Here is a 25,755-nt window from a genome sequence, read left to right on the forward strand (position 1 = left end):
CCTAGGAGGCTTATGTAATGAGATTGGAATGGTCCATGAGCTGAATAATGGAGCTGATGATAAAGCTGTTCAGTAAAGTGAAAGAAGAAATTTTGACAGGAAAGAACATAGAGATTGTCTCTGAAGATTGGATTATGAGAAACTTTCACAAGTAAGTACTCTCAGCACACAGAAAGCTGAAAACAAGTGTGCATAACCTTAGAGCCATAGAATCTGGACAGAGTTGCTTGCAGAGATCTCATACTGCTGAAGTGAAATGCACAGCCCCCCTGCTTTGTACGGCAATAGAGAGGGTACTTCTTTTGGGTCATGAAACACTGAGAATCATGAAACACTGTGGATTCTGATTGAACCCACAGACCCTTTTCCCAGAAGAAATCGATTCTGTAACTCACATCTGAATCACTTTTGAAAATCATACTTATTTCTCTCCAGCTATCTGGCCTTAAATGAAGAAACACCTTGCCTCTGGATATGCATATTTATATGTTAATGGAATTAATACTGGACTCTCAAAATTAGCATGTATGACTATTTGAATATTTGTTCCTTCTTGCCGTGCTCTGTTCTTTTTTTTTTTTTTTTTGAGACGGAGTTTTGCTCTTGTCGCCCAGGCTCTGTGATCTACAGCACAAACTGTGCGCTACAGCAGTGTGATCTCGGCTCACTGCAACCTCTGCCTCCTGGGCTCAACCAATTATCCTGCCTCAGCCTCCTGACTAGCTGGGATTACAAGCACCTGCCACCACACCAGGCTAATTTTTGTATTTTTAGTAGAGACAGGGTTTCACCATGTTGGCCAGGCTGGTCTCGAACTCCTGACCTCAGGTGATCCACCCACCTCGGCCTCCCAAAGTGCTGGGATTACAGTTGTGAGCCACTGCACCCGGCCAGCATGCTGTGTTCCAATGCTAGAGCCAGCAGGAGATAGAGAAGTAGAAGGCATAAACCCTGTTTCCTTTGTACTTATTGATCACTTAAAAAGCAGCATACTTTTATATTAGGTGCTAGACTGTAGGATACAGACAGGCAGACCATGAGAGTTGCTGCAGAAAATCACAGTGTATTTGATGGGCCCTGGGGGCTGGATGTGAGTAAGCAAAGAGTAGTCTGTGGGGAAAGTTGGGGTTAGCATGAGTCGGGGCAGAATTGGCCAGTCAGAGGTAGAGCATTCTTTAGCCAAGTGGCATATCCTCAGGGGATACATTTTTGACATGAACTTCATGACCCTGGCTGGGCCATGCTGTGATGTGGCTCCAGCACCTGGAACTCCAACCTTTGGGTGTGCTTACTCACAAGTAGGTGACTGACACTGCAAGACTAGAGTTGCTACCTATAAGGCAGCACATCATAAGCTGAAGGGACTTTTCTAACTTCTTTGGGATGTAGTAACTCTGGACACTGGACCACCAAAGCAGACAAAATTATACATCTCTTTTTGCCTTCAGATAGAATGTATTTGGTAAGCAGGAGATAATCATAATCAGTTGACTTTGTTGTATGTTGCTTCTTTACTCCTGAACCTTTTAAAAAAAACTTAATCATTTTTGTTCTTTATAATATATCCTGTGAAAGAGAAGCAGGTGAAATGATTACCTCCGACACACACATACACATATCCACACAGAAAGTTCTTTAGAAACTGAAGCCCAGAGATGCAAAAGCAGTTCCATCATACAGCAGCAAATAGTGAAACTTAGCTAAGAAATACATGGGCTCTCCCCCGCCCCCCGCAAAAAACCCCAAATCTATGCCATTTGCAAGCACTCTGCTTCACAGAGACATGGCCCTTTCTTGCACACTCTCTCCTCAAGCCATCCTTCCTAGCCATCTGTCTTACAAGATGGCATATTCAGGCAGGGTCAGCTACTGACTGACAGCAGCTGAAACATTGACGGAAGTGGGATGAAAAACAGCCTCCAGATGGGGTCCGGATGAGGAGGGGGAGAGCTGGGATTAGACTAGGGTGTGAGCTTTCAGCGCCCTCTTCCACTCTCCTCTCGCCAGCTGGAGCAGCAGATGACTGTTTCCTCTCACTCGGCACCTTCTTGGTTGGGACAGAGTGTTGTGTCTGTCTGTTTAGCTGCAGAGTGATCTGCTGAATCTGCTACAAGAATTTCCTGGCCTGGGACCTCACTGGGGGTTGGGCCAATGGTAGAAGTAGGGAGGCCACTAGTCTTGTTGAAGGTGTGATCCCACAGAGTCTCCTGGAAGCTTTCAAGCAGGAAAATCTTCCCCCCATCACCCCTCCTTTAGCTGAGTGTTTGGCTGACCCACTCCATCTCCCAAAGTGGATACACCATGGCTGGGGGCACTGGGCAAAATTATGACTTGAGATTGACGCCCTCTACCCATTTGTGATTCTCCTTTTCTTTTTAATTTACCTTTCTCTTCTTCACCTGCCTATCACCTACAAAGCACCTTCATTTTTCCCAGGCCTGCTCCAGTCTGATACCCAGCCTTTGTGTTTGTATTGTATAATGTTTGGAGATTAGTTTTTTTTTTTGGTAACAGCTTTATTGAGGTATACATACATACTGAGGTTTACATGCTGTAAAATTCACCCTTTTATGTTGTAAAGTTAAGTTGGTTTTAGTATATTTACAAGATGTTGCATCCATCGCCACTATCTAACTCCAGAATATTTTCATCATCTCTAAAAGAATCCCCATACCTACTAGTAGTCACTCCCATTCTCCCCTTCCCCAGCTCCTGGCATCCACTGTTCTTCTTTCTCTCTGTGTGGATTTGCCTATTTTGGACATTTAATGTAAATGGAATTATATGGTATGTGGTGTTTTGTCACTGGCCTTTTTTTTTACTTAGCAGAATTTTTCAAGGTTCATCCATTATAACAATAATATTATATTTTATGGATATACCATATTTTGTTCACCCACTCATCTACTGATGGACGTTTGCGTTGTTTCCATCTTTTAACTATTAAGAATAATGCTGCTGCTATAAACTTTCATGTACACATATCTGTTGCAGTTCCTTCTTTCAATTTTTTTGTGTATATACCTAGGAATGGAATTGGTGGTTCATATTGGTAACTCTATGCTCAACTTTTGAGAGACTGCTAGATTATCTTCCAAAGCAGCTGTACTATTATTTTTTTACATTCTCACCAGCAGTGTATAAGGGTTCCAATTTCTCCACCTACTTGCTAACCTTGTTATTATTGTCTTTTTATTATAGCCAACCTAGTGGATGTGAAGTGGTGTCTCATTGTGGGATTCCCCCCAACAGCGCCTTTCTCTTTACTGGGGATAGTTCCAGTCTTGTGCACTCATTACTGTGAAGATATTAAACCTCTGGGAAAGATAGGGCCCTTCTCTAACTAATGATTGAATCTGGGGGCATTTCAGGCATTTGCAGAGTGGAGAGGAAGAGAGTTTAGGGACATGATGAACTTACCACCTTTGGAAGCTCTACCATCGCAGGAGCAATCTGCCCTGGTGGTTGTTTTCCCTTCCACAAATAAGTAATCAAGTGACGTTTTCTTGAAAAGGCAAGACAAGAGCTGGGCAATGAAGGGTGGGAGGCCAAAGGATGCATGAAGGTGGAAATGGAGAGGCTTCCTAAACCAAAAAATATTAAATCCTTTCTGAAAAGCACCTCCAATAGTGACCTAAAACAAAGATGAAAGTCAAACCAATCAACGATTACTTTTGTTTAGCAATTCTGGAAAACATTTTGCAGGAGAGGACGCTGGAAACGATGGTTAAAATACAGTGGGAGCCATGGCGGTTCGAGCCTGTAATCCTAGCATCTCAGGAGGCTAAGGCAAGAAGGTCAGTTGATCCGAGGAGTTTGAGGCTGCGATGAGCCATGATCACACCACTGCACTCCAGCCTGGGCAACGGAGTGAGACCCCAACTCTAAAAATAATAAATAAAATAAAATAAAATGGGAGTGTTGGCCAAGGAGTTCACTCTTTCTCTCTCTTCCATGCCTTTTAGGACTACTCATAATCACAAATAACATTTGTGACCCTTCTGAGCATAAATTCACCTGTCTGGGGTCCTCATTAAGTCTAAAGTAGAGTCTATGTGTTTGGTAAATAGCTCTGGCTAGAAAGCAACTGCTTGGCTAAATCACACCTGATGGTCTCCCACTGAGATGGGAAAATGGGGCAGATGGTGTTCACCAGGAGCTGCGGCATAAAAGGATTCTTAGTGGATGTGATAGCTCAGAAGTGAATCTCTAGTAACCACTTGGGATCTGACAATTTTTGAGAAGTTTTACAGGGCAGTGAAAGACTGTGAAACACTGCACGGGGTAAAAACAAACCTTGTCATTACATTACAGGTGTTGAGAATTTCTAAAATTTACAGTATATAATACTGACTGAAAAGTAAATGTCACTGCTACTTTGGAGTTCAGCATAAGCCTTATACAGAGGCAGGGTCTGCCAGTGTGGTAAGCGGATGACCGCTGTAAGGGTTAAGTAGCCCCACATCTCTTTCCCTACCAGCCTGCTTTCTGCCCTCCAGAAACCCTACCATTTATAGCTAGTAGTAAAAGAACAACAATTGCATGTATTGGGCATTAATATGTACTTGGTGCTATGCTGAACAGATTATATGTCTTACTTGTTTGATCATCACAGCAACCTATGGGGTAGGTACCATTATCATCCCCATTTTATAAATGGGGGAACTGAGACTCAGAGATGCTAAGAATTTGCTCAGCTAACAAGCAGTAATTACTAATGGAGCTTTAATTTGAATCCAAATGGGACATTATGAAGTAAGGCTTCTCCTCCCCTAGGACAGGTCTTGGAAGCTGCATTTTCAGCAAGTTCCCTCATTCAAGTCTTAAGTTCTAGAAAGTTTAACACTCTTTACCCTATGCTCTACAGCCTCATTATGAATAAAACATCAAAGGCCTATGTTACAATGTAATTATATAGCAAAGGACCCTGTTTTAAAACACTGTCTTCCATTTTCATTTCAGTATAAATTACTTAACGGGATTAGTATTAACGCCTGCCAGCATGACCTCAATGTGATGGGCCACAGAAGAGTTAAGTTTTTATGGGGGAGGAGAGTTTGGGGAAAATCTAGAAATCATTGGACTCTACCCAAGGAAAGCAGATCTAGTTAAGTCGTCACATCAAGAGGCCCAGGGGAAAAGGAAGTGATGGCAGTTGGAGTGCTGGGGGAAAAAAAAAGAAATCTAAAGGTAGGCATCACTGATTCAACTGATGGACCCATTTGAAGCAGTACCTCTGATCTCAGGGAGCATCCCAAGGAAAACGTCATCTGAATCCACATAGCCTCAGAATATGAGCATTGTTACTTTTTGGAGGTTGGGGGAGGCTGCAGACACCCACTGTTCTTCGTTTTTTTTGTTTTTGTTTTGAGACAGAGATTTACTCTTGCTGCCCGGGCTGGAGTGCAGTGGTGCAACCTCAGCTCACTGCAACTTCCGTCTCCCATGTTCAAAAAATTCTCCTGCCTCATCCTCCAGAGTAGCTGGGATTACAGGCTCCCGCCACCACGCTTGGCTAATTTTTTGTATTTTTAGTAGAAACGGGGTTTCACCATGTTGGCCAGGCTGGACTCGAACTCCGACCTCAGGTTATCCACTGCCTCCACCTTCCAAATGCTGGGATTAAGAGGTGTGAGCCACCGCGCCCAGCCCACTGTTTTTGATACATTCATTCTGCAAGATGTGTTGCATGCCGTATGTATGCTCTTACTCTGCCTGACTGAGATGCAGCTAGATCCCAGCTGCTCCTCCCTCCATTGCAGCAATGCTCTGGTAGAAGGCCATGGGTGGTTTCCCACTAGCACCCTTGTTTGTCTGTGTTCCTTCCATTTGGGCCAAGGACTGAAAGACAGCTCAGATTTACACAATTACTTTAACACTGTTTTAGAAAGCAGTGTAACAACCTCCACTTTGCCCAGATGGAAGGGCTCGATAATGTCGGTGAAGAGAACCCACTTACTGGAATAAGACTGGGAACACAAAGTCATAGCTAGGATCTCTCCCACTAGTAGGAATACAACCGGGCTTCTGATGACCAGCTTTGTAGGATTGATTTTCTATGGTTGGAAGGGACCCAAAATGTTCACCTAGTCTAGCCTATGGCCTTCAAGTAGAAGTTTTTTCAAACATAGTCTTCAAATGTAATGAAGAATACATTTATATCATTCAAGAGTATGAATGCATATGTATATGTACATGTGTATATGATTATATATCTAGGTATACATATAAAAGAATGTAATAGAATATCTGATTCACCTGTCCCACACTCACCCAATTCTTATCTTCTCCCTACAACATGTAGTTCCCCCATAACTTTTAGTAGTTATATATCTTTCCAGATTTTTATGGAAATGTAAGCAAATATAAATATATATATTTTTAAAATATTTTTTCATTTACATAAAAAGTAGTCTATTGTGCACATCATTTTACACCTTGTTTTCATCATTTAATAATATATCTTTCTGTATTAGTGCACAGAGAACTTATTTTATAGAACTACATAATATTTTGTTATAATAATGAGCCATCATTTATTTAACCAGATTTCTATCAATGGACATAGAAGTTGTTTCCATATTCAGCCATTACAAACAATGCCGCAATGAATAACTTTTATATGTTTCACACGGCAAGTATATCTGTAGATAAATTCTTAAAAATGGAATTGTTGGGTCAAATATATATGTATTTTTAAATGAACAGATATTGCTAAATTACCCTTCATTGTGTTTTAATCAATTCTTCACAGACTTACTAAGAGTGTTTTATTCAAACTTTTGGATTTTTCTAAATCTGATAAGAAAAATGGTATTTCATTGCAGTTTTAATTTATATTACTCTAATGAATGAGGTTGATTTTTTCATGTCCAAGGGTCACTTGTAGTTCCATTTCTGTCAATTGTCTATTTATATCCTTTTTTCATTTTTACCGTTGGGTTATGAATCTGTTTCTTGTCAATTTCTAGAAGCTCTTTATATATTAGGGACAAATAGGATTTTAATCCCCAAACAACAAATATGTGAAGAGATTCTATTCCAGTGTTTTACAGTGTCTTATGGCAGCAAACCCTTTCTTCAAATGAAATCATAAAAACTAATAAAAACACATTCACTAATAAAGTAAGACGTATTCTGTTGAAGTAGAAATGGGGAAGGGATTTTTTTTTCACATCTCTCAAGTACCTCTGAAGAATCCTAAAGCAGCACAGAACCTAGTTTGAAAATAATTTCCCTATATGCCTAGTTGGCCTGTGGTTTCGTTTCTAATAACCCTTTCAGCAAGGAATATTTTTTAGTATCTAACCGGAATCCTTATTGATGCAGTTGATACTCCTCCCCACTTAACAATGGCAATTTGTGATTATCTGACCTCTCTTCCTTTATGAACCTTTATGTGTTGTTTATATACATTATCATTTAACACCTTTTTGTGCCTTCCCCTCCAATGAAAGCAGGATTTTACTTGAAGTCAGGGGAATGTCCTCTTTTTCTTTGTAGCTTTAACGTAACATAGTGCCAGGTATTGTCATGTATAGTCAAGTATCTATTAGTGCCAGGTATAGTCAAAGACCTCCACAAGTGCTTGTTGAAGGAGTAAGAAAACAAGAGAGAAATAGTGTTTTGATTCATGTCTCCATAGCACCTACCATACACATCAGTACAAAGCAAATGCCTTTCAATTAGTTATCATCCATGGAAATTGGGAAAATTCCTTCATATTCTTCAAATTTACTGCTTTCCTCTCTGTGCCCTCTTTCTAGAGCAACATCGTCTACCATTTATTGTGAATGTTATGTACCAGATACTTTTGGGCTTTTAAAATTAATTATCACTAAACCTCACAGCCATGTAAAGTAGAAGGCATACTGAAACCTTCCTAAGATCACAGAACCAAGACATGCCAAAGCTGGTGTCTTAGTCTGTTTGAACTGGTATAACAAAACACCATAAACTGAGTAGCTTATAAACAACAGAAATTTATTTCTCACAGTTCTGGAAGCTGGAAATCCAAGATCAAGGTACCATCAGATTTGTTCTCTGATGAGGGCTTGGTTTCTGGTTCAGAAACGATGCCTTCTCCCTGTGAGCCTATATAGTAGAAGGGGCAAACAAGCTCCCACAGGCCTCTTCTAATAAAGGCACTAATCTCATTCATGACGATGTTGCCCTTATAACTAATAACGTCCCAGAGGCCCCACCTCCTAAAAGCCATCACCTTGGGGGTTACGATTTCAGCATATGAATTTCAGAGGCACACAAATATTCAGATCATAGCAGCTGGGACCTCAGAGACCAATGTTTGCAGACCCCAGAGACCAGGCTCAGTTTTTTTCTCTTGCATTGCTGTGAGATACGCACAAAGGAACAGCATCCTATTCTAGGGGTTTCTTTCGTGGCCTTTTTATCATTCTCTCTTCCCATATATTTCTGAGATCTGGGGTAAAGCCCTTTACATGAGATAGTTTTACTTTGTTGGATGTATGTGTCTCTCTGTGTGTCATGGGTAATTAAAGAGAATATAACCTCTTCTTTCTAGCCTTTACCTTCATTTCCATGTCTCTTCTCCACCCACCGCCCCCCCGCCAACAGCCTGCAAATGTTCCAGGACTGTATCAGTAGAATGACAGAGAACCAAAGAAATGCTAGAATCAGGCTCAGCCATCAGAAGAAAAGTAGGAACCAAAGTAATGGCAGTAATGGCAAAAGAAAAGATGACTTGGCATCAAGGAGATTAGCAAGTGATCTCTGAAAGCTCTGGGGAGGTTCATATTTATAACACTGGGAGCAGATTTTTCTCCTGACGTGCAAGCTGCTTTTCTGACTATCCAATAACTGTCCTACTATGGAAATGGTCATTTTATAGGATGAGGAGAGTGGGGAAGAGAGCAGTCAGTATGAGGACTTGGTTCCAGCGTGTGGGAAGAAGGGTAGCACCAAGAGAGGAGAGAAGGTGTACAAAAAGCAGTGAAGTGGAACCACAGACTTCGTGGTAAAATTTGCCAGTTGCTCTGAAGGATAAAAAAAAGGCCTGTGGCAGTTATTGACACTGAGGTGTTAGTGACAAGGTGTAAGTGTACCCTCTCATAGAAGTCTTGGGGTTGTTTGTTTTTTTCTTGTAAATTTGTTTGAGTTCTTTGTAGGTTCTGGATATTAGCCCTTTGATGAGTAGATTGCAAAAATTTTCTCCCATTCTGTAGGATGCCTGTTCACTCTGATGGTAGTTTCTTTTGCTGTGCAGAAGCTCTTTAGTTTAATTAGATTCCATTTGTCAATTTTGGCTTTTGTTGCCGTTGCTTTTGGTGTTTTAGACATGAAAGGATATGAACAGACATTTCTCAAAAGAAGACATTCATACAGCCAACAGACACATGAAAAAATGCTCGTCATCACTGGCCATCAGAGAAATGCAAATCAAAATCACAATGAGATACCATCTCACACCAGTTAGAATGGCAATCATTAAAAAGACAGGAAACAACAGGTGCTGGAGAGGATGTGGAGACATAGGAACACTTTTACACTGTTGGTGGATTGTAAACTAGTTCAACCATTATGGAAAACAGTATGGCGATTCCTCAAGGATCTAGAACTAGAAGTACCATATGACCCAGCCATCCCATACTGGGTATATACCCAAAGGATTATAAATCATGCTGCTATAAACACATGCACACGTATGTTTATTGCGGCACTATTCACAATAGCAAAGACTTGGAATCAACCCAAATGTTTATTGCGGCGCTATTCACAATAGCAAAGACTTGGAATCAACCCAAATGTCCATCAGTGACAGAACGGATTAAGAAAATGTGACACATATACACCATGGAATACTATGCAGCCATAAAAAAGGATGAGTTTGTGTCCTTTGTAGGGACATGGATGCAGCTGAAAACCATCATTCTCAGCAAACTATCGCAAGAACAGAAAACCAAACACCGCATGTTCTCACTCATAGGTGGGAACTGAACAATGAGATCACTTGGACTTGGGAAGGGGAACATCACACACTGGGGCCTATCACGGGGAGGGGGGAGGGGGGAGGGATTGCATTAGGAGTTATACCTGATGTAAATGACGAGTTGATGGGTGCTGACGAGTTGATGGGTGCAGAACACCAACATGGCACAAGTATACATATGTAACAAACCTGCACGTTATGCACATATACCCTCGAACTTAAAGTATAATTAAAAAAAAAAAAAAAAAGAAGTCTTGGGATTACAAAATCTGATTGCAAAAGGCAGCCATTAACCTAGAGGAACGGACTTCCAATAGTGGCATTTTCAGCATCAGTGTGAGAAAAGGTGGTAAGAGACATTTAGGATAAGGGGGTATTTTTTGAGCATCCTGGAAATCATAGTTCTGCTTACATATGAGATCATCCCTCACTTGGGGAGAAGAAACCTCCTCTTTACCAACACATCTGTGGTCACATGGCTTAGTGCTTGTCTGCTCACCCTATGATGGTTTTTTTCTCCAGTTCTCCTTTTAGTGCTAAGTGGGAATTTGACTAGAAACAGAAGAGATGGGGGAGGCTAGAAGCCATGCAGCCTGGTCCTTCCTATTGTAGCATTCCCTGAGAGGCCCTGTAACCAGCTTTGCTTTGAAGTGATTTTCTGCTAGTTTTCAGTCAGGAACCCGGAATGTGTTCCAAGGATAGTTGGTTACTAGCCCAGCCAACTTGGAAAATCTGGGAGAGGAGAAGGTAAAGTGTGAGGTGGCTTTTCTTCCTTCTGCAGTTAGGAAGCATGCTGTGTTGGCCCTCTAAAGATGCAAGGGGAGATTTGAGTCCATATTGCATTCCTAGAAATATTGAGGCTTAAAGAGGTAAGTGCCTGGTACAAGATTGTGGGGAATCGGTACCACTGAGTTGGATTGTGACTCAGTGATCCTACTCTGAAGCTTTAACACCCATTCTGTGAAGAGCACAAATTTGAAGGCAAGGAAAGCTATATTTCTGAGTTGGCTCTCCTGTTAAACAGCTGTGTGACATGGGACAAATCTTTTGGAGTACTAGTAGCCTCATTTTCAGTAATTCACCCCCACTGCCAACATACACACCATTAAGGGTGTTGGAAGAATGAAATAAGAATGAGAAGATGTTAAGACTTTTATTGCATAAAACTGGCCTTAAGCAAGACCATAATTGGTTTCTTTTTCTTTGATTTTACTGTGTCTTCCTCTCTTTCTCTTCCTCTTTCTCCTTATCTCCTATTGAGTAGAATAAGACGCCAATGCCAGGTTACTCAGAAGACTATTGCAAGGAAGATTCTCAAGATCATTCTTCCACTGGAAAATCTCACCCTGCAGTTGCCTTGCCATTGATCCCTTGGTAGAAGGCCTGGTTCAAAATCAAGCCACATCCTTTTGAGGCAAAATAATTCCAAGCTTCTTTTTTTGTTGTTGTTGTTTGTTTGGTATTCCAAACATCTGCCAGCTCCTGTAAGAGCCATGGGAAATATTATTTTGTAGGTCACTGTAGTTTTCCTTCACCACATAATGCTGAGATTTGGAATTAGAGCCCAGGGGGCAAATGGGTCTGCTTCTGTCCTTTCTCTGACGGGTTTCACTCATGTCTGCCAGCTGCAGCTGTCTGATTGTATACGCTTGTGGGCAGGGGCAGGGCCTCTTAGCCCAGACAGAGAGTCAATTAGTATGAGTTAAACTCTTTCTAGGAGCTAAGGCTGTCTTTATAAGGCAAAAGTAAAGAACTTTCTTTATATCCTGTAAAGGGTCATTATGAGTAGTTAACTCTAAGAGTGAATTACTCAAAATAGATGTTAGATAGCAAAGTATAGAATTGAGTTAGTTACCCAAATCACTGAAGCCAAAGGAAGCGCATTGTCTGTGTCTGGGTATTTTAGGCCACAACATTAGGATAGCATTGCCTTCATGTTCTAGTGGTTTGGATTTTGGTTTTTAATTAAATGGTCCCTTCCTTATTATAGGTTTAAAGTGATTGGCACTCTTTTTGATAGTGGCTATGAGAGAAGGTTCTAGAATCAGTCAGACATCAATTTGTATCTTAGTGCTGCCACTTGCAAGTTGTGTCACCTTGGGTAAGTCAATTGATCTCTTAAGCCTTAGTTTCCTCATCTGCAAAATGGGCATAATTATAATGTCTACATCAGAACATTATTAGTAAGAGCCAATGAGATTATGTATGTAAAAGCACTCACTCCTGCCTGGCACATAGCTAGGGCTTGATAAATGGTATCTATTATTGCATTATTATTATTATGGATGTTTATTGTTAGCCTTATCGTTTTCACTACATCCTGAGAATGATTTCATTCTTTTGTTTGTTTGTTTGTTTTGTTTTGTTTTGTTTTGTTTTGTTTTGTTTGAGATGGAGTCTCGCTCTGTCACCCAGGCTGGAGTGCAGTGGCACAATCTCGGCTCACTGCAAGCTCCACCTCCTGGGTTCACGCCATTCTCCTGCATCAGCCTCCTGATTAGCTGGGACTACAGGCACTCACCACCATGCCTGGCTAATTTTTTGTATTTTTTAGCAGAGACGGAGTTTCACTGTGTTAGCCAGGATGATCTCAATCTCCTGACCTCATGATCTGCTCGCCTTGGCCTCCCAAAGTGCTAGGATTACAGACGTGAGCCACCATGCCTGTTTTTTTAAACAGTTGTATTGAGGTACAACTTACCCACCATAAACTAGATTCATATTCCTTATAGTTTTGACTGATGGAAAGAAAGGATGGTTCAACTCTCTAAGCCCCTCCTTAATGAAACATACAGCTCCCCTGATTTCTCTCCTTCCACTGTCTCATGGCAGGCACTTTCCAAGCTCTGGTTGTATCTATTGTTGGTTTCAGTTCCTTTTTTCACCACTCACTAGCTTTGTGACTTCAAATAATTCACATAACCTCAGCAACCCTATTTCCCTAAAATGAAAATGAAGATAAGAATTTACCCTACTTGATTCACAGGGTTGTTATAAAGCTCCATTGTAATAATATATGTGAAATCTCTTTGTAAATGGTCTGCTAGGTTACTATAATTCACAAATATGAGTTTCAATAATATTCAAATGTCATATTGTGTGCTTCAGACATTAGATGCCTTGAGAGGTCCAGATTATGGCTGGAGTTATTTAGAGAATGCTTCGTGGAGGAAAGGGGGCATAAGCTGAACCTTCAAGATCAGATAGGACTTCAATGGGTAGAAAAGAGTGGGGGAGTGGACAGTCTTGGTGGAGGGATTAAAAATAAGCAAAACCACAGAGGCTGGAACAATAGATAAGCACAAAAGTGATTTAAAATGTGGGTGGTGGCCAGGCGCCGTGGCTCACACCTATAATCCCAGCACTTTGGGAGGATGAGGCAGGTGGATCAATTGATTTGAGACCAGCCTGGTCAACATAGTGAAACCCCATCTCTACTACTACTAATAATAATAATAAATAGCCAGGCATGGTGGCAGGCGCCTGTAGTCCCAGCTGCTTGGGAGGTTGAGGCACGAGAATCGCTTGAACCCAGGAGGCAAAGGTTGCAGTGAGCAGAGCTCGCACCATTCACTCAACCTGGGCAACAGAGTGAGACTCAATCTCTAAATAATAAATAATAAATAAATAAATGTTGGAGGGAATAAAGCTACCAGGGCAATTATAATAGATGGGTCCCCTTCTGAAGCAACCGGGGGAAAAGATTAAATAGAGGTAGCATGGACTCCTTCCTTTGAGGAAAGATAATATCTTATTCATCTAGGAATATTAGCTCCATCTAGGCAGGGACCTTGTCCGTGTTCTCTGATCCCTCTCTAACACATATTACAATTCCCGGCCATAGTAGGTGTTCAGTAAATGGTCAACAAATAAAAGAATGGATAGATGGTTGGATGGATGGATAGATGGATGGATAGATGGTAATGTCAGCTGCTATATTTGTCTGGCTATTTTAATGTTATTTAAAATCATTGGCCACTGGAGCAAGGACTGTCTTAAAACTCCCTCTATGTAGTACAGCTCCGTCTGCCGTTGGGATTTATGAAATTCTTTTCAATGATGCCAATACTCAAGTGTGGTTTTTCTCTACCCTGTTCTAGAAGACTCCTTGACCCCAGTGAACAATAAGGTGACCAGCAAGTCTTGCGAGTACAATGGGACAACTTACCAACATGGAGAGCTGTTCGTGGCTGAAGGGCTCTTTCAGAATCGACAACCCAATCAATGCACCCAGTGCAGCTGTTCGGTAAGACCCTATGTCTTAACATTCCTGCCAGGCCCTACCCAAATACAAGAGCTTCCTCTGTATTTGTACTTTCATTTGTGCCTGCACTGTCAGTGTTTGAATAAAACATGAGTTGCATTAAATCATAAGCCTCCTTGCCAATCCAAACTCCCTGATCTTCACCAACCCTGAACAACTCTGTTGTAGGGCTCAGGCCCAGTCATATCCTGGTCTTAAAGCTGTAGGACTGCTTAAATGGGCAAAGGTGAGCTGTTTGTGTTGATCAGCGCTCCTTTTCATAATAATTATACCACCAAAGCCTTCATCTGAAGGACTCACAATTATTTGAAGCTTTGGAATGCTATGGGTGGAAAAGTCACTTTGACTATCTAGGGCCACTCACTCCAATTAATAAGAAAATGAGTTGTCTGTTCCCATCTCTGAAGTATTTTACTAACCAGTTAATTCCTAGTGCCCTGCAATGAGAAAACTCTCTATAAATGCTTGGTCATGATGACTACCAGGATATTACTTGCCAGAAGAACTGCATTTACTTTACAAACAACATATACCAATTATATCTTATCTAATATGCAGTCCAGAGAATATAATAGATAGAACTAGAAAATGGAGTAAAATGAGTATTTAAACTGAAGCATGAAGGAATGAAGTTAGATGTAGTGACAACTTTTCTGCCTGCAAGTGGCATTAAGCACTGGATTGTCAAGGGAAGCTATAGAATCTCTTCCTTTAGGACTTTTAGTAAGAATATAGTGTCTCAGTAGTTTAGGAGAATTTCATTGTGGACTTGCTTTCCTAATGGCCTTCCAGGAACCCTTCTAGCCCTAGAAGAATATTCTTCTAAGAACTAAGAACAAGGTTTAAGGAATAACATTTTGAAGATAGAAATTAGGAAGTCAGGATTATTGCAAAGACAGATGTAACCAGCGAGTAAATTTTATCCTCTCCCTTGCCTTGTGCAAGACTGAGCTGTGACCATCAGATCATCTTGTATAGTTTTGTATTATCCCAGAGAGCTTGTTCCTTGGTTTGGAAGGGAGAGTCTAGTGAATATTACAAATGGAAGCTATGAAATAAATCTTCATTCCTTTAAACCCCCAATCCAGCTGGGGGACCAAGGATGCCATGAAAAGAGAAGAAAGAAACAAGACTATAATGGTGGTTCAAAGGCTCAATAGCATCCCTGACAGACTACTTTGTACCACCTTAGACCATGATGCTCGACTAGGATTGCTAACTTTTCTGTGGCTTAGTCTCTGGCATGGAGGAATTGTAGGAGAAAAAAAATAATGCGTAATAAAATGTAGGAAGTACCCAGAACTGACAATGGGAGAGCTGGGGGGAAGGACATGCCATGTTCTGAGTCCCTGCCCTATCTCAGGTATTAAGTGAAGCCTTTACACTTATCCTAGATGCTTCTGATCTTAATTCTGTTTCTCCTTGGCAGGAGGGAAATGTGTATTGTGGTCTCAAGACTTGCCCCAAATTAACCTGTGCCTTCCCAGTCTCTGTTCCAGATTCCTGCTGCCGGGTATGCAGAGGTAGGTGTGTTATATCCCAAGACCCCTGGGTGGTGCTATTCTGTGTAGTAGAATTCAGAAAGGAGGAAAATGCCTATCCAGTGTCCTAGGGAAAGGTAATTTTATGGTAGCCTTAGTTTTTAAAGGTGGTTCAATTAACAAAGGGAAAAAGTAATTAAAGCATTGATTTTAAAGACCACAGTCTTAAAAAAAAAAAAAAAAACTACACTGGATGGATTGCTGTGCTTCAGGGGAGGATGGGAGAGAGTCATCAAATGTGAAAATGAATATATTTATTTCTCCATCCTTAACCCGTCTAGCTTGGCCCTTAAATTATTGTATCATAAAACACAGACTATTTTCGTTCATAGCCTTAAAAGGAAGAATGGACCTTGCAAAGAACTGATGTGGCCATTTTGAAGACTGTGCAGGGCAAATTTAGGTATATTTTTAAAACCCCATAATAAGATGGTGACAAACTCAATAAAAGCAAAAACAGAAAGCATTTTCTCAAATATATTCAAAATTGAATTATCTTCTCACATCAGTCTTTTCTTCTTTAGGTTTCTATATATGTATATATAATGGCACCAGTTTTTTTCTCTAGGTTCCTGAGATCAATGTAATCCCCTTTAATTTCTCCTTTGTTACCTCTTCTCAAATTACCAAATATGTCAGCAGTTATCTGTATCTCTCCCTTTTCCACTTTCCCACTGGCAATATCCTAATTTTGTCCTCTTTCCTTCTGTCCAGTCAACATATTTTTTGACCATCTACTGTATGCTCAGCATTGTGCTAGAATTGGGGTATTTATATGATAATACAGTAGACATATAGGGCGGTGCTAGACCATATGGCATCTTTATGTGAGTTACAAAAAGGATTCCCTTACATAAGATACTTTATTGCCATTTTTCAGAAAATCCCAAGGAAGGCACCCCTGTAGCTGTGGCATCCTTTTGCAGTACACAACGTACACAACAATATATATATAGCATACATAGCAGCCAAGATACATTCTTTGCTCTTATGGAACTCACCAGAAAAGACAAATAATAAGCAAACATGAAAATACAGACAATGTGAGTACTATGCAGAAAATAAACAAAGGACTGAGACAAAAAATAAGTAGTTTATTTAGATTGAGTTGTCAGGAAGGCCTCTGTGAGAAGGTGACATTTAAGCTGAGACCTGAAAGATAAAAAGGAGTCATCCATGCAAAGAGCCCGAAGAAGAGCATTCCAAGTAGAGAGAAAAGAAAGTTCAAAGGCCCCAGGCAGGGAAGAGCTTAGAGCATTCAAAGAACCTAAGGACCAGTGTGGCTGAAATGTAGTGACTGTGGTTGAAACTGGCATGGGATGAGGCTGGAGAGGTGACTAGGAGTTAGACCATGCGGGACTCTGAGGGCCATGGGAAAGATTTTGGATGCCCATTTTTAATGCATTGGAAGCTATTGGAAGGTTGTGAGAAAGAGTATGAAGTGATCCAATTAACATATTAAAAGATCTCACTGGCTACTGTGTCCAGACTAGATTGGAGGGAGGCAATAATGCAAGTGGAGAGACTAGCAAGATGGTTAGGGTAGTACTCTTTTCAGTGTGAGAAAATGAGTGCTTGGACTGGGAACACAGTAGTGGTTCAGAGTGGAGCCTTTGGAGCCAAACTGCCTTGGTTCTAATCCCAGCTTTGCTACTTTGTAGTTGGATGACTTTATTCAACCTTTCTTCGTGAGTGGTTAAAGCCACTCTTTCTTCAGTCTTATTCTTTCTAACTCCATTAAGGAATTCCATAGCTGCCCAGAAACACCATTGGATGTGCCCATTACTCACATTAGAATAGTCTTTGTGAGCTTAGACTCCAACAATTTATAGAAATCACCCTTATTTGTTGACTGACAGTGCAAACAGAGGTAAAAGATACATGAGAAAGAAGAGCAGTGTATACAACTGACTGCTTTTCATTTTCAGGTTGACTAGGCAGTCAACATGGGTAGGTCATTGAGTTTCCCCTGTCTGTCTTGCTTTTTATTTTGAGTTCATGGATGTGGTAGCACAGGACTCTACTTTATTTGGGTACTTGGATTTTTTTTAAGACAGAGTCTCACTCTGTTGCCCAGGCTGGAGTGCAGTGGCGTGATCTCAGCTCACTGCAACCTCTGCCTCTTGGGTTCAAGCAATCCTCCCACCTCAGCCTCCCGAGTAGCTGGAACTACAGGCGCTCACCACATCTGGCTAATTTTTGTATTTTTAGTAGAGATGGGGTTTCCCCGTGTTGTCTAGGCTGGTCTTGAACTCCTTACCTCAGGTGATCTACCCGCCTCAGCCTCCGAAAGTGCTGAGATTACAGGTGTGAGCCACCTTGCCCAGCAGGTACTTGGATTTTTAACATTTCACTTTATAACTTTGTAAATTGTACTTCTACCAATTAAGCAGATATCTGTCCTGTCAAGCCTCATTTTTAACCAAGAGAGAAAAGAGATTTTAATTAAGATGCAAACTCTTTTTTAAAATATTGGAAATAGAGGACTAGCATAATTATGAGAAATTCTAAGCCAGTTTAGAAGGCACGAGCCGAAGAAATCTCTCTAGTCATTTTTTAAAATATCTCCAGGACCCTTTCTTCCAATGACTTGGAGATGAAATGATTCATTTTCAGTATGCAGGCATACAGTTATCTTGCTAAGCTTTGTTTGCTTGTTTGTTTGTTTTTGGTTTGATCCAAACCCTTTTCTTTGTTAATACATAGCACACTTGTGGGAGTCCCTTAAGCCAGATATTCCCCCATGTGTAAGCTACCCTTGAGGAGATGAGGAAAAAGAAGTGGAAGCAAAGAATGGGAAGAAAGGGGATTAGGAATAACAGCTAACATTTAGCTGACACAGTGTGCCAAGCACAATCTAAATGCTTTGCATATACTAATTCATTAATCTTCACAACCCTATGAGGTAGGCATTATTGTCTCCATTTTAGCAATAAGGAAACTGAGGCACATAGAGATTAATTCATTGCCCAAAGTCACATAGGTAGGAAGGAGCAGAGCCAGGATTTGAATCCAAGCTGTTTGGCTCCAATCTGTTCTCTTTTCCGTTATATTATACTGCCTTGCAACTTGGGGAAGCAAAGCAAATTTGGGAACTCTTACTTCTGAGGCTAGCAGGAGAAACAGACTGTGTGATGACCATCTTTCCAGGAGCCAGATACGGTAACAATCCAGCAGATGCATTGGGACTGCTCTTGGAAGGAAAGATTCTGTTTCTTACCATAAACTTGGATCTGTTTAACCACATCTCCTTTGAAAGAACAGAGTGTGGATGGTGGGCACCATCCAGCTCATAATTTCTCTATTTACTCTCTTCTGATTTCCTCCTGAAAACACATGCATTCTCACAATGCACTTTTTATAAGTATTTATGATTTTTCTGGACAAATAATTTTGTACTCTTCTTCAGATTTCACTTGCTACTATTGGCAGGAAGCCCCCTGTTGTGTGTGTTTTGGTATTTCTCAAAGGAGCTATTTTGTTAAAAATGCTAAGATCTTATATTGACAACCCAAACAATAAAGTACTTCATTTAACAATAAAGTATTTTTTAAGAAAATAACTGTCTGATCCTTTTTATGGCTGTATAGTGTTCCATGGTGTATATGTGCCACATTTTCTTTATCCAGTCTATCATTGATGGGCATTTGGGTTGGTTCCAAGTCTTTGCTACTGTGAACAGTGCTGCAATAAACATACGGGTGCATGTGTTTTTATAGTAGCATTATTTATAATCCATTGGGTATATACCCAGTAATGGGATTGCTGGGTCAAGTGGTATTTCTGGTTCTAGATCCTTAAGGAACTACCACACTGTCTTCCACAATGGTTGAACTAATTTACACTCCCACAAACAGTGTAAAAGTGTTCCTGTTTCTCCACATCCTTTCCAGCATCTGTTGTTTCCTGACTTTTTAAGGATCGCCATTCTAACTGGCATGAGATGGTATCTCATTGTGGTTTTGATTTGCACTTTTCTAATGACCAGTGATGATGAAATTTTTTTCATATGTTTGTGGGCCATATAAATGTCTTCTTTTGAGAAGTATGTGTTCATATCCTTTGCCCACTTTTTGATGAGGTTGTTTGTTTTTTTCTTATAAATTTGTTTAAGTTCCTGTAGATTATAGCTCTTTGTTAGATGGGTAGATTGTAAAAATTTTCTCCATTCTTTAGGTTGCCTGTTCACTCTGATGATAGTTTATTTTGCTGTGAAGAACCTCTTTAGTTTAATTAGATCCAGTTTGTCTATTTTGGCTTTTGTTGCCATTGCTTTTGGTGTTTTAGTCATGAATTCTTTGCCCATGCCTATGTCCTGAATGGTATTGCCTAGGTTTTCTTCTAGGATTTTTATGGTTTTGGGTCTTACATTTAAGTCTTTAATCCATCTTGAGTTAATTTTTGTATGAGGTGTAAGGAAGGGGTCCAGTTTCAGTTTTCTACATATGACTAGCCAATTTTCCCAGCACCGTTTATTAAATAGGGAGTCTTTTCCCCTGTTGCTTGTTTTTGTCAGGTTTGTCAAACATTAGATGATTGTAGATATGTGGCATTATTTCTGAGGCCTCTGTTCTGTTCCATTGGTCTATATATCTGTTTTGGTACCAGTATCATGCTGTTTTGGTTACTGTAGCCTTATAATATAGTTTGAAGTCAGATAGCATGATGCCTCCAGCTTTGTTCCTTTTGCTTAGGATTGTCCTGGCTATATGGGCTCTTTTTGTTTCCATTTGAAATTTAAAGTAGTTTTTTCTAATTCTGTGCTTTACAGAACTGGCAGATTTCTTGTATATATTGCTGTATATCATCATTGGAAGCTCAAATGCCTATCAATGGAGAATCCTTATACTAGTTTCCTTTTAAAGCTTCTTCATATTTCAACACACTTGCTCCCTCCCAGCAGAATTTATAGAATTAGATGTTTGGCAGAGGCTCCCTAAGGTCATCTGCTTCTACTCACTTCTTCATCTCCAGCTTTGGTATGGAGCGCTGGCATTAAAGTGCTCCCCCATGGAACCCAGCACATGGTAAGGAGAGACTTCACAATGGGTTTATTCCTCCCTGCTGTCTTCCACTTTGCCCTGATTCTGCGGATTTCAACTTCTCCCTCAAAAAATACAGAGAACACTTCCCCTGTCTCAGGGATTGTCTCATGTCCCTTTGCCTTATGATTAGAGTGACTATGTAATTTACCATCTCAACCGAGGCACATTTTGAAAACAAGAGCTGCAATCTTAATAATTATGCTTGCCAGAAAAACAGGCAATAAAACTGGATTGTCTGAGATAAATCCACTCTATGGCTACCCTATTTATGTGTCTTGTATGGTTCAAAAGCGGCCACATGCTGGCTTAGTTTTGCTCTCTGAGGCTTATCTTCATGGGTATCTCAGAATCTCATTGTACACTTAGTCCTTTTGAGAGAACAGGGTTTACTTCTCTGACCTGCTCAAGCCACCAGAGATTAATGGAAGCCACGGGAGTTAGAAATAGTCTGAATTTCAGCCTAGCTTTTGGCCACTTTTCAAATACTTGTTTTCCATTTCTCCCACTACCAGAAAGCCAACCCATTACAGCTTCATAGGATACCACTCAGAGTATAGCTGAGGTTTGAATAAACAATACATGTGGCTTTTAAGGTTAAATGAATATTGCTTGACATACAGTACACTAGAGTTGTTTTTCATTTCGGTTCAAAAAATTGGTTAAAATTATATCTTATTGCTTCTCGAAATTAACTAGGATCCATCTGTATCCATTAGAATCAGTTTTTTGTTTTGTTTTTTACAAAAAGCCTTGGCTGAATGAAAAAGCCTCCATCTCATTCAAGATAATTTTTCCAGTGATCAGACAAAAAGAGCAAAGAAACAGATTTTTTAGGGTATTGGTACCTACTTTTTTTTCAAGATATAATATCTAAGATTGCAAACAGACACACCTATTTTCAGCTATCCAGATAGACCATACCCAGGCCTAGAGAACCACTTATAGCCTTATAAAATGTCAACATCTGAGAAGATAATTCCAGTTTAATTATGGGTTTAATTAAATAGAATAACTCAAATGTTAAAACCTTTAACAGATGCATTATAGACTTAACAGAACATTCAAGTTTAGAGAATGCAATTTTGATGACTTTGAAAGCTTGGAGACAACAGAAATGCTAACAGTTCCTAGTATTTATATATTTAATGTATATAATTTATAGTGTATATAGTATATCTTATATGTAAATGTGTATATATGCATATGTGTGTGTATTTATACAGGTTAAATATCCCTTGTCCAAAATGCTTGGGACTGGAAGTATTTCAGATTTCCGATGCTTTTGGATTTTGGAATATTTGCATTGTACTTACCAGTTGTGCATCTCTAATCTGAAAACCCCAAATCCAAAAATGCTCCAGTGAGAGTTTCCTTTGAGCATTGTCAGCACTCAAAAAATTTTGGGGCATTTTAGACTAGGGATACTAAAACCTGTATGATATATATATCATACAGGTTTAGTATGATATATATCATACAGGTTTAGTGTGTGTGTGTGTGTTGTGTGTGTGTGTGTGTGTGTGTCCATATATATATATATATATAAAATAGGGAATCTTTTCCCCCGTTGCTTGTTTTTGTCAGGTTTGTCAAAGATCAGATGGTTGATATATAGGCTCCATTAGTTTTTAATGAAGTGTTGAAATTTAGTTATGCATTCTTGTCTGCAAATGCTCATCAAATACACGTCACAACACATCATCTGATTTGTGTTCCAGGATATTAGTAGTCTGCTCCTATGCCTGATAGTGAGTTGCCTCCTTGATTTGCCATCTTACCTCTCTGCTCATTTGTAACAGGCGCTATGTGCTTCTATAATGCTTTGAGATTCTGACTGGACTATAAGTATTTAAAGACACTCTTTAATTAAAATCCTTTTAAAAACTCTAGGGTATAAATTCAATAAACTGAACTTCTCAGAAGGCCAGCTAAGTAAACATTTTATGTCAATACCAATCATTAAATCTACATTTTAAAAGGACATTTGATGAAGAGAGCTAGTCTATAATTTTTCTTTTGCAACTTGTTTTCTCCCTTTGACTACTTAAATTAGGCTTGAAACCACATTATATAGCTTTTACATTTTGTTTTGCCATTTGCTGGTAAATCTTTACTGGTTTCTATTCTTCTCTCTAGTCCCAAATTTTATTTGGCCCAGACCCACTACTGCCCACTGAAACAAAGGGGACAGGTAAATCTAAGCTCATCCCTGCTCAATCACTGTCCCCAGCTCTCCAGATTTGCAACCCAAGAGTTGTCAGATACTGATTTCCCCTTTGCCTTCTTTCCCCATCATCAAATCTTCCTTCAGGGTCTCATCAGTTTCTTTTTATCTGTAGGAGTCTCATTCAATCCTTCTTGTGTGTTATTGCACAGATGCTCATGGTCTATTACATATTACCATAGCAGCTTCCTGTATGGCCTCCCAGATTCGAGTTACTCCCCAACTAGTCTGCACTCCATTGCCAGAATGGACTTCCACAAATATCATTTTTACCATAGGAACCCCTACAAAAAAATTGTCAACAGAATCAAATGTGAATTCTTCAGCCTTTTACAAAATTATATGTTTTTTCGAATTTTTACTGTTTACTTTTTAAAATTTAATTATTTTCTTAAAATTTTGTGGGTACATAATAGGCGTATATATTTATGAGGTACAGATGTTTTGATGCAGGCATGCAATGTGAAATAAACACGTCATGGAGAATAGGGTATCCATCCCCTCAAGCTTTTATCTTTTGAGTTACAAACAATCCAATTACACTCTTTATTTTAAAATGTACAAGTAAGTTATTATTGACTATAGTCACCCTATTGTGCTATCAAATAGTAGGTCCATGAAGCAATTATTTACTACCCCTATTTACCTCAACAACCCACCCCTCTCTCATTCTCCCTCGCTCCCTCCTTCACTCTCCTTCTCCTCCCTTTCTCTCTACATGTTCAATTACCAGTGTAATTTATCTTGTTTTCATATCTGAAGTTTCTACTCAAGCCACACCTTGCTTGCTGTTTCCAGTATGAGACTTGCTATTTACAAAGCTCTGGTCCTTGCCAATGTCACTCCTTTGGTTGAGGTACTCTCTGCCTGTATCACTGTCTGTTTATGCTGTACAGCATCTACTTCTAAAAATGTAACTTAATGGTTCTTTTAGGAAGCTTTCTACGATTACATCTGACTGAGCACTCCTCCCTTCAGTGTCGCCTAAGCATGTGTATTTCGTTTGTATTTGCTTTTTGTGTGTGTTTTTAGGCTGTTTCCTATATTGATTTCCCATCACCTCCAACCTGGGTGTAAATATCCTGAGGGCAAGGGCCCAGCCTGATTTTCTCCTCTTTCTGCTGTAGTATCAGGCTCTTCACCCAAGAAGTGTTAAATGCATGTTAACTGACTCTTGGGCATAATTTTCTAGTTATAAACATAGTTGAAATCATCTTTGTTTTACAGTAGTCAGTCAGGGTTTCTACAGAGTTTGGCTTGCAGTCTACCATCTTTACTCAGACATGGAATAAAACAGGCAGAGAAGAGTATATATACTATTGACCAAGCACTTAATTCTGTATCTATTACTGCAGTTCAATTCAATACATATATTGAGTGCCTGATGTGTACCCAGCAATATGCTAAGTGCTCCAGCTGGTTATTCACAAATTCCTGCATCCATCAGAATCCCCTGAAAGGCTTGTCAAAACCCAGGATCACCAGCCCCCACCCTGAGTTTCTGACTTAGTGGGTATGGGTTGGGATCTGAAATTTGGCATTTCTAACAAGTTTCCAGGTGAAGCTGATACTGCTAGTCCAGGAAGCAGATTTTGAGAAGCAGTGGTCTAGGAGATACAGAGGTGGTCTAAGACATAATCTCTCATTCCAAGGAATTTACAGACTCTCTAGGGAGACAAGGAAAGTCCAGAAAACATTTAACAGTAATAAATATTGTACAGTGTTTTAGTATTTATTGATTCGGCAAATATTGAATAAGTACTAACTATGTCCCCAGCACTGCCCCAGATGCTGGAGTTACATCAGTAAACACAATAGACAAAAATCCCTGCTGTCATGGGGGCATTCTAATAGGGGAAAGCAGACAATAAATAAAATATAAGAAATAAAAGATAGTAATAAGTGCTAAGGAGAAAAAGCAAAGAGCAGGCATAAATATCAGATGGGCGCTGGAATTGTGGATAGGGTGGTCAGAGAAGGCCTCCCAGTTTCATCATTTGATAAGTATTTATTGAGTGACTGCTATGTATCAGGCATGGTTATAGATGATAGTGTTATAGTAACACAGGTAATGGAACCCTTTTCTTATGGAACGGACATACCTATTGGGAGCCAGGTAACCTGGGGCTTTGGTGTTAATTCTCACAAACTCATTATTAGACTCTGAATGGCGACTTCCCCTCTCAGCCATGGTTTCTCCATCTGTTAAATGGAGCAGTTGGACAAAGTTATGCTTGACGTCCTCTATACTTCTAAAACTTCAGGACGCTTAGTCCTTTAGGCAATCAGAAATATGTAAGAGTGTTGGAAGAAGACTTTGTAGAAGAGAGAAAACCTAAATGGTTTTCATAGGCATGGGGAAGCTATGGGGCGTGGAAGATGGAAGATAATTTCAGAAGAAGAATAACGTGAGCTAAAGCACGGAAGCAACAATGGGAGTCCCGTGTTCAGTGAAGAGCAAATAGCTCAAAGGGTTCCCATTGTAGAGCAGCTGAGATCATTGGGTGGGAGGTAGGTGTTCAATAAAGATAGGTGAGGGGTGATTGTAGAGAGTCTTGGTTGGGAACCCACTGAGGATTTTGATCGGGGAATGACACAATTATACAATCAAAGTGGTGTTTTACTGTTTTACGAAGATTAACCTAGAACTAGTTAAATCTTCAACTTTCATTATTTTTTCATCAGATAATATATGTATTATGAAGATTCACAGC

General features: G+C 39.9%; 1 protein-coding gene across 6 annotated transcripts in view; it reads left to right on the forward strand.

The window, feature by feature from the left end:
- Positions 1 to 25,755, forward strand: part of CHRDL1 (chordin like 1) — a 112,863-nt gene that overhangs the window by 63,034 nt on the left and 24,074 nt on the right. For 3 of the 6 annotated variants that reach the window (XM_033201458.1, XM_033201461.1, XM_033201462.1), the window contains exons 5-6: positions 14,068 to 14,213; positions 15,661 to 15,754. In XM_033201458.1, coding sequence (XP_033057349.1) covers positions 14,068 to 14,213; positions 15,661 to 15,754 — 240 coding nt within the window. The remainder of the gene's footprint in view (positions 1 to 14,067; positions 14,214 to 15,660; positions 15,755 to 25,755) is intronic. The other 3 variants (XM_033201460.1, XM_033201463.1, XM_033201459.1) reach the window with 1 other exon arrangement.

This window comes from Trachypithecus francoisi, unplaced genomic scaffold, assembly GCF_009764315.1.
Source record: "Trachypithecus francoisi isolate TF-2019V2 unplaced genomic scaffold, Tfra_2.0 Lachesis_group6, whole genome shotgun sequence".
In the NCBI taxonomy this organism is placed as follows: domain Eukaryota; kingdom Metazoa; phylum Chordata; class Mammalia; order Primates; family Cercopithecidae; genus Trachypithecus; species Trachypithecus francoisi.